A 13,876-nucleotide genomic window follows, 5' to 3' on the forward strand; every position below is an offset into this window, starting at 1 on the left:
CCAGGCTGGCGGCTCCCGGGAGCTTGCCCAGGACCGCAAGAGGTGAGCACCCGCCTGGGCTAGTGCAGACATCGTGGACCTCGTCCACGATCTCTGCACTAGGCACAGGAAAGTGTCCAGCTAGGGCAGGAGAGCTGCCAGCCTGGCCACCCAGGAGCAGGTGTGCATGAAAATCAAGGGGGTCCACTAAGACCCCCGACCCTTAGCCCTGAGCTTACAATGGCCGTTCTGGGTCAGACCAAAGGTCCATCTAGCCCAGTAGCCTGTCTGCCGACAGCGGCCAACCCTAGGGACCCTGGAGGGGATGGGCCGAAGACAGTGACCAAGCCATTTGTCTCGTGCCATCCCTCTCCAGCCTTCCACAAACCTTGGGCAGGGACACCACTCCTACCCCCTGGCTAATACCACTCCATGGACCCAGCCTACATGACTTGTTCTCACTTCCCTTTAAACTCTGTTCTAGTTCTAGCCTTCACAGCCTCCTGCAGCAAGGAGTTCCACAGGTTGACTCTTTGCTTTGTGAAGAACAACTTTCTGTTACTAGTTTGAAGCCTGCTACCCAGTCCTTTCCTTTGGTGTCCTCTAGTCCTTCTTTATGGGAACTAATGAAGAACTTTTCTGTATGCACCCTCTCCACCCAACTCCTGCTTTTAGAGACCTCTATCCTGTCCCCCCTCCGTCTCCTCTTTTCTAAGCTGAAAAGTCCCAGTTTCTTTAGCCTCTCTTCATATGGGACCTGTTCCCAACCCCTGATCATTTTAGTTGCCCTCCCCTCTCCCAGCCTCTCTCTTCCCCTCTCCCACCTCCTTTTCCCAGTCTCCCCCAGTTTTGTTCAATAAAGACAGATTCCATTTTTGAACACAATTGTCCTTTATTTTGTACATCAAGAAGAGGGGCTAGGGAAGGGTAAGTGGAAGGAGGTGAGGGAGGAGGTGAGGGAGGAATGGGGTACGAGCCCCCGATGGGGAGGACTGGGCTGGCTCTGCGGGCTTCTGGGTGTGGAAGCTCTCCTGCAGCCCCCCAATTGCCCCCTCTGCCCAGATGGCAGCCTGCGGCAAGTGTAGCCGGGCTGATGGCCGAGTGGTGTGATGGGCCCAGTGTGGGTACTCCGGGCACTCCAAGCCAGGACTGCTTTGCACGCGGGGCACCCCTGAGAACTGTCTGTCCGGGGTAGGGGTCGGGACCCTTTAAGCGCAGCCCTCGGCTAGCCTGAGACAGCATCTCCACACTCTAAGTCCTCCTCTGATGCTCTGCCGGCACTGCTTCCGGCCATCCTTAAGCCCGGTTCAGGGTCCACTTAATGTGGACATGCTAGTTCGAATTAGCAAAACGCTAATTCGAACTAGTTTTTAGTTCTAGACGCGTTAGTTCGAATTAGCTTAGTTCGAATTAACGCTGTAGTGTAGACATACCCTCAGGAAGAAGGTTTCCCAGTTGTTGATTGCTTGCAGAGATAGGCACTTCCCTGATGCCTGAACTTGGTTGCCTTTCTCCAGCAGAGAAGGAGGGCAAGGATACACCCCTATCATCAGCGTCTCCTGCTGGCTAGCGTAGGTGGCACCACACTCAGTGAGTTGGCTGATGTGGAACGCATTCTAAGATCTCAATCTCTCCCCATTCATTGTGTAGGGAACCTAGGTTGCTAGCTGCTTTATTTATTTTTTTAAGATCCCACTGTTGTCCTAGCCTGCAGCCACACTCACCCACAGATCTTAGTGGCCATGGTTCACTATTCCCAGTCAATGAGAGCATTGGGAAGTGGTGAAAGGTTGGCTGCTGCTTCCTTCTGCTCCCATTGGCCGAGAATGGCAAACTGTGGCTGCTGGCAACTGGAGTGGGCGGGGATGGGGGGAGGGGCGGGGGAAGGATGCCTGCAGACAGTCAACATAAACAAAATGTCCCATGGCCTACCAGCAGATTACCCTGAAGGGCTGCATGTCAAAGGTTGCTAACCCCTAGCCGCAGCCTTTCTGTGTAACTAGGCCTTATCCTTCAAATTTTATTTTCAGTGGGTTGCATGGGCAGCAGGTGAACCATCATCTTGGGTTAGGCTAGCCCCCAGCTGGCCTATGCCTCCCTGCTTGAGAACCAACCTGCTCCTGTATGTTGAGTAAGCATCACACAGTCCTCTCTGTGCTCCCAAGGGCAGTTTGTTCTAATGTTTAACCACCCTGGCAGTTAGAAAGTTCTTCCTTATTTCCAACCTAAACCTCCCTTGCTGCAATTTAAGCCCATTGCTGCTTGTCCTATCATCAGGAGTTAAGGAGAATTATTTTTCTTCTCCTTAGATTCTTGAAAGTTGTTACCATGTCCTCTCTTAGCCCTCTCTTTTCCAGACTAAATACAGCGGCTCCCTAAGTTACGACCACCTCCACTTATGACCTTCCGCACTTACAACCAAAGTGGTCGTAAATGCAGATCAGAGTTACGAACGGCGATCTATGCTTACGAACAGCGTGGTCACCATGTAACTCTATGGGATCTGAGTTACGAACACTTTGAGTTACCGACCAAGTGTTGGTCCATAACTTGTTCGTAACTCGGGAAGCGTCTGTAAACCAAAGTCTTTAAATCTTCTCTTGTAGGTTATGTTTTTTAGACCTTTAATTATTTTTGCTGCCTTCTAAACCTTGTCCACATCTTTCCAGAACAGGACATACTATTCCAGTTGAGTCCTAATCAATCCAGAGTACAGTGGAAGAATTACTACTTGTGTCTTGCTTACAGCACTCCTGTTAACACATCCCAGAATGATGGAGCTTTTTTGTTTGTTTGTTTTGCGACAGCGTCACACCATTGACTAATATTTAGCTTGTGGGCCATTATGACCCCTCGATCTCTTCCTGAAATTTTTCTTCGTAGGCAGTCATTTGTATGTAACTAATTAGTCCTCCTTATCCTCCAAAGCATTTGCAACCCCTCCCAGCTTGGTATCATTCACAAACTTTAAAAGTGTATTCATGATGTCACATCTAAATTGCTAATCAAGATCTTGAACAGAACTAGCCCCAAAAATATAGAACTAGTAAGCTCCCGGCCCCTGCCCCCGGGTTAGCTATCGGGTTGAGTCAGCCCTAACATCTGACCTACAATTATAGTAGCTTTAATGACTACTAGGTAATGAAGAGATCTTGGAGCAGCATTGAATGATAAGCCTTGCCAGTAAGAAGCACAGTGTTAAGTAGCAAAATTAATATGAAAGCACCCAGAAGATCTACTTTGTAAACCTTTATTATGGCCTATATTTATTTTCTCCTTCTTAGTGGGCTCTATTGACATGGTTGGAACTTTAAAAAAAGTCCATTTATTGAGCTTGGTTGTAAAATTTCTCAGCCAGTTACTACCACCTGCTTTAGTTGTCTGTTAGATTTCTATTAATTCTTTAATATTCTTTTCTTTTAGGCTGCCTCATACGGCTGTAGAAAGAAAAACTGTACTAGAAACTTGTCCAGTGATGCCACCATTTTTATCTTTATTGAAGTAAGTTCAAATTATGAATGGCAGTGTGCTAAATGAAAGGGAGATTTTGTTATCAACACATGTTAACCACTAATGTTTTTCATCATCGCTACTAGATCACATGTGACCCTTGGGATCAGATTCCTGAGTATACACCAGTTGCTTTGTGCCACTCTGTCAACATAAATCAACCTTGGGGGAGCCACTTATAACTCCCCTCTCCCACCACCCATATATCTCATTTTATTATAATCATGATCTTGCATATAAAGATTCTTTATAAGGTATTGGGGAAAGGATTATGATCTTCTGAAAGTAATTTATATATAAAAATAAGTGTTAGTGATGCGCGTGTGTGGTGTGTGGTGTGTGGTGTGTGTGTGTGTGTGTGTGTATGTGTATATATATATATATATATATATATATATATATATATATATATATATATATATATATATATATAAAAATGTGTTAGTGAAAACCATACAACATATTTCTTATAACTTCATATATCTTAGAGGGAATATTCCTGATGATTTTAGTGGGCATTGGTATGGGCTCTGAAGGCCCAAGATTCTGTGGCTGTAACTACCATTCAGTGCCATCCAGTCTAGTTTCAAGGCCAAAAGGTGTTCATCCAATCAGGAAACAGGATTAGTTACATCATGTTAATTCTAGCTACCACAGCTCAAGTTTGTGAAAATGGATGAACTGGGTGAACTGTCTTATCAGTCCATAGAGAGAAGAATAAACTAAAATTTGTTGAGTAAATTTTTGAACATCATACACAGTTGGGGAAATTATCTGCTTATGGACACCGTTTTGTATAAAAAATACTGGATAAATTTAGTCTAACCTATCAGGATTCGGCTGCATATTTCTGTTTTTTTTTTATTTTTTTTAATGGAAGCATACTTGTATTCTTGAAACTCACATCACATTGATGATGGAGCTCCAATTTGTTCTGGAAGCCAGTGCATCAAATGAGTAAAAATTAATTCCACCTTTAATGAAATATGTGAGTTTTAACTTCTGGATTTCCATGAACCAAAAAAGTGAGTTACTGGTGGTTTACTTTCCATCTTCCCTTTGTGCACAAGGGATGTTTGATTAGCCTCATTATAACACAACATCTCCTACTCCATTTAAGGAGGCAAAATTAGATGTATTCTTGTTTGGTTGTAACTTGAGAAGTAAAAGGGAAGAAGAATTAGAATGCTGGACCATATCCTGGGCTGGTATAAGTTATCATAGCTCTACTATGGAGCTGTTTTACAAGAGCCAGATCCTCAACTTATGTCACTTGTTGAATAGGAAGAAAAGATTTTTAACTTTATGGTACTGGGCACTAGAAAGAAACCAGGTACATTCACTCTTCACAGAGTGAAAAATTAAGAACCCCTCTGCAGGGCATAAACACCATCTGCCTCCAAACAGTAGAGCTTATTACTAATATTAATAATTCCTATTAAGAATATTGACTTTTGGGGTTTGGTGTCATATCAAAGTTAGCCTGTTTATTTCAGATAACATAATCTGTTTCCATGATTTTCAATTCAGTATATTTTTAATTTGATACGGCATGATGTTTGTCTTAGGAAGTAGCAATATTGGCTCATTAAAAACTATAAAGGAAGTATTTATTCTGCAGTCTTCTAATGAAAAACTGTCCTGAAGTAACATTTCCTTATGCACACTGCTCTGCCTATGTGTCTTAAGCAAAATGCAGGACAATGTAGCACTTTAAAGACTAACAAGATGGTTTATTAGATGATGAGCTTTCGTGGGCCAGACCCACTTCCTCAGATCAAATAGTGGAAGAAAATAGTCACAACCATATATACCAAAGGATACAATTAAAAAAAATGAACACATATGAAAAGGACAAATCACATTTCAGAACAGGAGGGGGATGCAGGGGAGGGGGGAAAGGAAGGAAGGTGTCTGTGAATTGATGATATTAGAGGTGGGGAGAGTGGGATGTTTGTGAGTTAATGGTATTAGAGGTGATAATTGGGGAAGCTATCTTGATAATGGGTAAGATAGTTCAAGTGTTTGTTCAATCCTCTTTGGAGAGTGTCGAATTTTAGCATGAATGACAGTTCAGAGGATTCCCTTTCAAGTGCAGATGTAAAAGGTCTTTGTAGCAGAATGCAGGTGGTTAAGTCATTGAGAGAGTGTCCTTTCTGGTTAAAATGGCAAGAAACTGTTTTTTCTTTGTGATCTTGTCTGATATCTGTTTTGTGGGCATTAATCCTTTGGCGAAGTGTCTGAGATGTTTGTCCAATGTACATAGCAGACGGACACTTTCGGCACATGATAGCATAGATTATATTTCTGGATGCGCAGGAATATGTGTTCTTGATCTTATAACTCACTTGGTTAGGTCCAATAATGGTATCAGCAGAATAAATATGTGGACAAAGCTGGCAACGGGGTTTGTTGCAAGGGAAAGTACCAGGGTTGGTATTAGTGTGGTATGTCCTGTGGTTGTTGGTAAGAATCATCTTGAGGTTAGGTGGTTGTCTATAGGAGACTATGGGTCTGTCTCCCAGAGCCTCTTGGAGTATGGTATCCTGTTCCAGTATAGGCTGTAGTTTATTGATAATGTGTTGGACAGGTTTAAGTTGTGTCTTACAACTGTTAACACTGGATTCCCTCCTTAAGACAAAGTTAATCAATTATTTCTCCATTGTCATTTTAATGCTTTGTTGTTCTTTGAGTGATGATTGCTATTGAGGGTTTAATGAATGTCCCGAGCTGGAGAATTTGTTAGTAGACGTGGCCTTTGATCTGCCCCTCTACTCTTGCTTCACCTCATGGTACCCTCCAAAGCATTAAAGGGTAGGGCCTGACCATGCCTTCAGTTCCTTCACACTGCCACGTGGTCCAGATTGGAGCTGCTAGTGTCCTCTAGTCTGTGATGCACTTTAAAAAATAGAATTAATAGAAATAGCTTTACAATTTCATATAGTTAGAGTTGGTTTTTTAGCTTTTGCTGTTTTTAGTGTAATTTAGTGCATAGAAGTCTCAGAAGGGTAGCTGCTTTAGTTTGTAACTTTAAAAATAAGTAGTCCTGTAGCATCTTGGAGACTAACAAAAATATATATAGTATCATGAGCTTTGGTTTTGCCCATGAAAGCTCCTGATGATATATAAGTGTGTGTGTGTGTATATATAATTTGTTAGTCTCTAAGGTACCACAGGACTACTCGTTGTTTTTTAGTATGTAGTAGTCATTTTTAGGAGATAAGATACTTTGGGGAATCTGCTTACCAGTGCTGCTTCTACCCCTGTCTCTCATGGCTGGGCTACTCATCAGATATATTCTCTCACGTCAGTGATCTAAATCTAAGACTTCAAGGGCTGAATGCAGCTATCTTCAGTGTCCAGGACAAAACTGAGTGTGTGATTTTAAAAAAAAAAAATCTAGAATTCTGGGTTTGCTATATGGAGGAGAAAACTGAAATTTTCCCAGACGTGCATGAATTCCTGACAACAAATGAGTTATAGTTGTGGGAGTGTTACAGATTATATAAATTACCTGAGTACTTTCCCTAAATGCAAACAGATGAGTCTGCTACAATTTCACAGATTTTTCTGCAGTACCTATGCCACAAGACGGGTCAACATAAGAACAAGAGAATTTCCTGAATGTCTCAGCTGGTGGCAGACTCAGGACTATGTACCAACAAAAGTAGTTGGCTAGGGTTTAGACCCAAACGCAAGTAGAGTTCCTCAAATTGTTGGACAGAGCTGTTAAGGTTCTGATGCCTTGTGCTCCAACTTATCTGTGCAAAAGTAGATTTGTCATCACTCACTGCAAGAAATGGGCTGTGCCAACGAAAGCTCATGTTACCATCTACATGTTTTGTTAGTCTATAAAGTGCTACCAGACTATTGGTTGTGGAATAAAATTGGCACTTTTGTGTAGAAAACAACTTAGGACCCAGACTGAAGTAATAGTGACAGTATGCACCTGTGCTTGAGCAAACAACCTCGTCTGTCACGTTAATGGTAACTAGTACTTATTAGCCATTTTTAAGTTGGTCAAAAATAAGTGTACATTAAAATGAAGTCATATATGATGTATGATTGCATAGTATAATTTGTACATTTTGCACAATGCTTGGGTATTAAAAGATTAAAATATAAACACTGGATTCTGGTAGGGGCACGAGGGCAGCTTGCAGATCTGTAAGAGGGTATGCAATAAGAAAAGTTTGAGAACTTCTGCTGTAGACTGTTTATCACTAGAGCTGAAAGGAGTAAGGGGCAGGAGATCTCCATACAGAGGTTTTTAAGTGGATTTCAGAGTGCATTATGCTCTACTATCAGTTATTGGGACTGTCTCCATCCCTTGAGGTGAGGGCCCATTCCACAAGAGCGCAAGCAGTGACTATGGCCACCTTACATGGCATACTGCTTCCAGACATATGTAGGGCAACCATGTGGAGTTCTGTACATTCCTTCACTGCGTGTTACACCTTGGTCCAAGACTCTGTGACGGATGCCTCATTCGGCGTGGCTGTTCTCTACTCAACTTCATCCTCTTCCTTGCACCCACCTCCGGATTAGGTACTGCTTGTTAATCATCCTCCAAGAAATACAGTAGAGCGGTCCCCAACTTTTTGAGGCTGCCGGGCATCCAGGGGCGGGGCCGCTCTACTTCTGCTCTACTCTGCATTGATTAGGCCTCAGTTGGAGTATTGTGTCCAGTTCTGGGCACCACATTTCAAGGAAGATGTGGAGAAATTGGAGATGGTCCAGAGAATAACAACAAGAATGATTAAAGGTCTAGAGAACATGAGCTATGAAGGAAGACTGAAAGAATTAGGCGTGTTTAGTTTGGAAAAGAGAAGACTGAGAGGGGACGCGATAGCAGTTTTCAGGTATCTAAAAGGGTGTCCCAAGGAAGAGGGAGAAAAATTGTTAGAACAAGAAGCAATGGGTTTAAATTGCAGCAAGGGAGACTTAGGTTAGACATTAGGAAAACTTCCTAACTGTCAGGGTGGTTAAACACTGGAATAAGTTGCCTAGAGGGTGTGGAAGAAAACATGCCTTCACTCTGCGTTCTGTTTAAGCAACAAGTAGCCAGAGGCAGTTTTATTACGAGCTGCAGCAAGGGAAAAACTGGTTCGGACAGGGGGGAAGTCTCCCCTCCCCCCGAGGCAGATCTTCGAATACAAGCAATTATGAAGCAGTTTATATACTGTCTATTAGATATAACAACAATAACAATTAGTCTCCTTCCTATTACAAACACCAATGGTTAACAGTTATTTAGTTCTACTCAGATGCTCCTTATCTCAAGGTCCCTGCCAGAGTCAGCATTCTATCCTTATCTCCCTATGGAGGCGAGAGGCGAAGGCAGCGTCTAATTACAGATCTCGCGTTGTCAGGCCACAGACTTAGCCCGACTCTTGCTCTCTAGTTAACAAGACCAAGATGGCTGCACACAAATTCCCTTATTCCCTTTTCCTGCCTCCACAGGGGGGTTGTAGAATCTCCATATCTAGAGATATTTAAGAGCAGGTTGGATAGACATCTATCAGGGATGGTCTAGATCAGTGTTTTTCAACCAGTGGTACAAGTACCCTTAGGAGTACTCAAGAGAAACCTGGGGGGTACGCCAACACCACTGAAATTTGGAGAAAACTGAATTTTTGTTTTAAGTTTTACAGAGCTTTATTATTTGTGTACTTTTTCATAGAATCATAGAAACATAGAATCATAGAATAATAGGACTGGAAGGGACCTCGAGAGGTCATCGAGTCCAGCCCCCCACCCTCAAGGCAGGATCAAGCTCCGTCTACACCATCCCTGACAGATGTCTATCTAACCTGTTCTTAAATATCTCCAGAGAGGGAGATTCCACCACCTCCCTTGGCAATTTATTCCAATATTTGACCACCCTGACAGTTAGGAATTTTTTCCTAATGTCCAATCTAAACCTCCCCTGCTGCACTTTAAGCCCATTACTCCTTGTCCTGTCCTCAGAAACCAAGAGGAACACATTTTCGCCTTCCTCCTTGTGACACCCTTTTAGATATTTGAAAACCGCTATCATGTCCCCCCTTAATCTTCTTTTTTCCAAACTAAACAAGCCCAGTTCATGAAGCCTGGCTTCATAGGTCATGTTCTCTAAACCTTTAATCATTCTTGTCGCTCTTCTCTGTACCCTTTCCAATTTCTCCACATCTTTCTTGAAATGTGGCGCCCAGAACTGGACACAGTACTCCAGCTGAGGCCTAACTAGTGCAGAGTAGAGCGGCAGAATGACTTCACGAGTTTTGCTTACAACACACCTGTTGATACAACCTAGAATCATATTTGCTTTTTTTGCAACAGCATCACACTGTTGACTCATATTCAACTTGTGGTCCACTATGACCCCTAGATCCCTTTCCGCCATGCTCCTTCCTAGACAGTCGCTTCCCATCTTGTATGTATGGAACTGATTGTTCCTTCCTAAGTGGAGCACTTTGCATTTCTCTTTATTAAACTTCATCCTGTTTACCTCTGACCATTTCTCTAACTTGCTAAGGTCATTTTGAATTATGTCCCTATCCTCCAAAAAAGTTGCAACCCTACCCAGTTTGGTATCATCTGCAAACTTAATAAGCATACTCTCTATCCCAATATCTACATCATTGATGAAGATATTGAACAGTACGGGTCCCAAAACAGACCCTTGAGGAACTCCACTTGTTATCCCTTTCCAGCAGGATTTAGAACCGTTAACAACAACTCTCTGACTACGGTTATCCAGCCAATTATGCACCCATCTTATCGTGGCCCTATCTAAGTTATATTTGCCTAGTTTATCAATAAGAATATCATGCGAGACCGTATCAAATGCCTTACTAAAGTCTAGGTATATGACATCCACCGCTTCTCCCTTATCCACAAGGCTCGTTATCTTATCAAAGAAAGCTATCAGATTAGTTTGGCATGACTTGTTCTTCACAAACCCATGCTGGCTATTCCCTATCACTTTATTACCTTCCAAGTGTTTGCATATGATTTCCTTAATTACCTGCTCCATTATCTTCCCTGGGACAGACGTTAAACTGACCGGTCTGTAGTTTCCTGGGTTGTTCTTATTCCCCTTTTTATAGATGGGCACAATATTTGCCCTTTTCCAGTCTTCTGGAATCTCCCCTGTCTGCCATGATTTTTCAAAGATCATAGCTAAAGGCTCAGATACCTCCTCTATCAGCTCCTTGAGTATCCTGGGATGCATTTCATCAGGACCTGGTGACTTGCTGACATCTAACTTTTCTAAGTGATTTTTAACTTGTTCTTTGTGTATCCTATCTTCTAAACTTACCCTCTCTCTGCTTGTATTCACTACGTTAGGCACATCTCCAGACTTCTCGGTGAAGACCGAAACAAAGAAGTCATTGAGCATCTCCGCCATTTCCAAGTTCCCTGTTACTGCTTCTCCCTCCTCACTAAGCAGTGGGCCTACCCTGTCCTTGGTCTTCCTCTTGCTTTTAATGTATTTATAAAAGGTCTTCTTGTTTCCCTTTATGCCTGTAGCTAGTTTGATCTCATTTTGTGCCTTTGCCTTTCTAATCTTGCCCCTGCATTCCCGTGTTGCTTGCCTATATTCATCCTTTGTTAGTTGTCCTAGTTTCCATTTTTTATATGACTCCTTTTTTATTTTGAGATCATGCAAGATCTCCTTGTTAAGCCAAGCTGGTCTTTTGCCATATTTTCTATCTTTCCTACACAGCGGAATTGTTTGCTTTTGGGCCCTTAACAACGTCCCTTTGAAATACTTCCAACTCTCCTCAGTTGTTTTTCCCTTCAGTCTTGCTTCCCATGGGACCTTACCTACAAGTTCTCTGAGCTTATCAAAATCTGCCTTCCTGAAATCCATTACCTCAATTGTGCTGGTCTCCCTTCTATCTTTCCTTAAGATCATGAACTCTATTATTTCATGATCACTGTCCCCTATACTGTCTTCCACTTTCAAGTTCTCAACTAGTTCCTCCCTATTTGTTAAAACCAAATCCAGAACAGCTTCTCCTCTGGTAGCTTTTTCAACCTTCTGAAACAGAAAGTTGTCTCCAATGCAGTCCAGAAACTTATTGGATAGCCTGTGCCTCGCTGTGTTAGTTTCCCAACATATGTCTGGATAGTTGAAGTCCCCCATCACCACCAAATCTTGGGCTTTGGATAGTTTTGTTAATTGTTTAAAAAAGGCCTCATCCACCTCTTCCACCTGGCTAGGTGGCCTGTAGTAGACTCCTAGCATGATATCACCCTCGTTTTTTACCCCTTTTAGCTTAACCCAGAGACTCTCTACACAGCTATCTCCTACGTTCATCTCCACTTCAGTCCAAGTGTGCACATTTTTAATATACAAGGCAACCCCTCCTCCCTTTTTTCCCTGTCTGTCCTTCCTGAGCAAGCCGTACCCTTCCATACCAACATTCCAATCATGCGTCCCATCCCACCAGGTTTCTGTAATACCAATGATATCATAGTTGTATTTATTGGTTAGCAATTCCAGTTCTTCCTGCTTATTACCCATACTTCTCTCATTTGTATATAGGCATCTAAGATACTGATTTGATCTTGCCTCCCTGTTGTGCTCTGACCCTCCTTTCTCCTTGCCATTATAGGCCGTAGTCCCTCCCATTTCCAACCCATCTCCCAGTCCCGCACATTCAGCACTTACCTGTGGGCTTTGCTCACCTGCCCCCGACAAACCTAGTTTAAAGCCCTCCTCACAAGGTTAGCCAGTCTGTGTCCAAACAAGGCCTTCCCGCTCCTGGAAAGGTGAACTCCATCTCCGCCAAGCAGTCCTTCCTGGAAGAGCACCCCGTGATCAAGGAAGCCGAATCCCTCCTGGTGACACCATCGTCGCAGCCAGGCATTCACCTCCAGGATGCACCTCTCTCTGCCCGGGCCCCTACCTTTGACAGGAAGGATAGAAGAGAATACCACCTGCGCTCCAAACTCCTTCACCCGTACTCCCAAAGCCCTGTAGTCACACTTGATCCGCTCAGTGTCACACCTGGCAGTATCATTTTACACCCAAAAATGTCATATCCCGCCTGGCTACGATTAAGTTGTTTAAACAAATGTGTTGCAGTAGTAGGAAAAAAATTGTGTACTGGAGGTACGTATACTTTTTTTAAAGGGGTACTTTATAAAAAAAAGAGAGGTTGAGAAACACTGGTCTAGATGGTACTGGGTCCTGCTGTGAGGGCAGGGGATTGGACTCATTGACCTCTTGAGGTCCCTTCCAGTTCTAGTGTTCTATGATCAATGGATGCTACTACTTTCAAATTCTCCAGCCTTGGATGTGTGGCATGGAAGTGTAAACCCTCAGTGGAAGATAGATAGGGAACACACACCTTGAAGAACCTTCAATTTCAGGTAAATAACCTCATATAAGGCCTGATCCTGCAAGTTGCCCCTCAGTTCTTACTGAAGTCAAATCACGTGCTGGCTCATGGCAGGGAAGTTGTACATGGAAGTCCATGGAAGGTGAAGGCCTTCAGCACTTTACAGGTTTAGATTGGCAATTTGTATGTGTGTTCGACTTGACTTGTCAACTTATTCCATATAGCTTCTTTGTGTGATATAATCTGGATAGACAGCAATAGAGAAGCCTTCTGAATGAGCAATTAACTTGTCTCCTCTCTTTGGCCTCTGACACAATGCTACTCACTATGGAATCTGAGCACCTTCCCAGTGTATTAAAGTTAACACAAAGAAATCTCTTCAGAGCAGGGTGTCTGGTTCCTCTTTAAGAAATCTGCCCCCGCCCTGTAATTTTTAAAACTTTTAATTAGTTTTCCTTTCTCTTTCCCCCAGTGTGAATAATAATTTTTCACACGAAAAAGAATTGTGCTTTGTGTTAGCATGTTGCACACTCTCTCCAGCTTTGGGTTAATTATCTGCCGGTGAGAAGTGGCACAGCTGTACTGATTTCAAAGAAACTGTGCCAGTTAACACCAGCAGAGACTCTGTCCCTGTGACTTCCTTTTTGTTCAAATTTCTGAATACTGTCACACTGTAAAAATGATTTGTCCCATTCAATGGGGTTGGGCTGTTTCCCAGGCACTCATTAATTACTAATAAATGTATAGCATGCGATTTAAAGTATTTATTTGAAAGGTTTTTAAAATGATTGCTGGCACTAGTGGTTGATTCAAATGAGCATGAGTGTTTTTATTAAAAATAAACTTTCTGTTCTTCCTCTCTTTCTAGATTTCAGAAAATATATCCATTCCTGTGTGCTAATGACTTCATGAAAGTAGCACAGTTCTATGGAAGTGATAAGATTGAGTTACCTTATGGAATGAAGAGAACAGGTAAGTATTTATTGGGGATGCATGCAGTATGAAATATAAGCTGTATCTATGGATATGTTTACAGTGCATGCTAAGACTAG

The 13,876-nt window shown here is 42.7% G+C and overlaps 1 protein-coding gene across 9 annotated transcripts in view; it reads left to right on the forward strand.

Moving 5' to 3' along the window:
* The window catches only part of ST3GAL6 (ST3 beta-galactoside alpha-2,3-sialyltransferase 6), a 96,527-nt gene that overhangs the window by 59,533 nt on the left and 23,118 nt on the right, over positions 1–13,876 (forward strand). For all 9 annotated transcript variants that reach the window (XM_075907166.1, XM_075907157.1, XM_075907142.1 and 6 more), the window contains 2 exons: positions 3,403–3,480; positions 13,693–13,796. In XM_075907166.1, coding sequence (XP_075763281.1) covers positions 3,403–3,480; positions 13,693–13,796 — 182 coding nt within the window. The remainder of the gene's footprint in view (positions 1–3,402; positions 3,481–13,692; positions 13,797–13,876) is intronic.

This window comes from Pelodiscus sinensis, chromosome 1 (genome assembly GCF_049634645.1).
Source record: "Pelodiscus sinensis isolate JC-2024 chromosome 1, ASM4963464v1, whole genome shotgun sequence".
Lineage (NCBI taxonomy): Eukaryota > Metazoa > Chordata > Testudines > Trionychidae > Pelodiscus > Pelodiscus sinensis.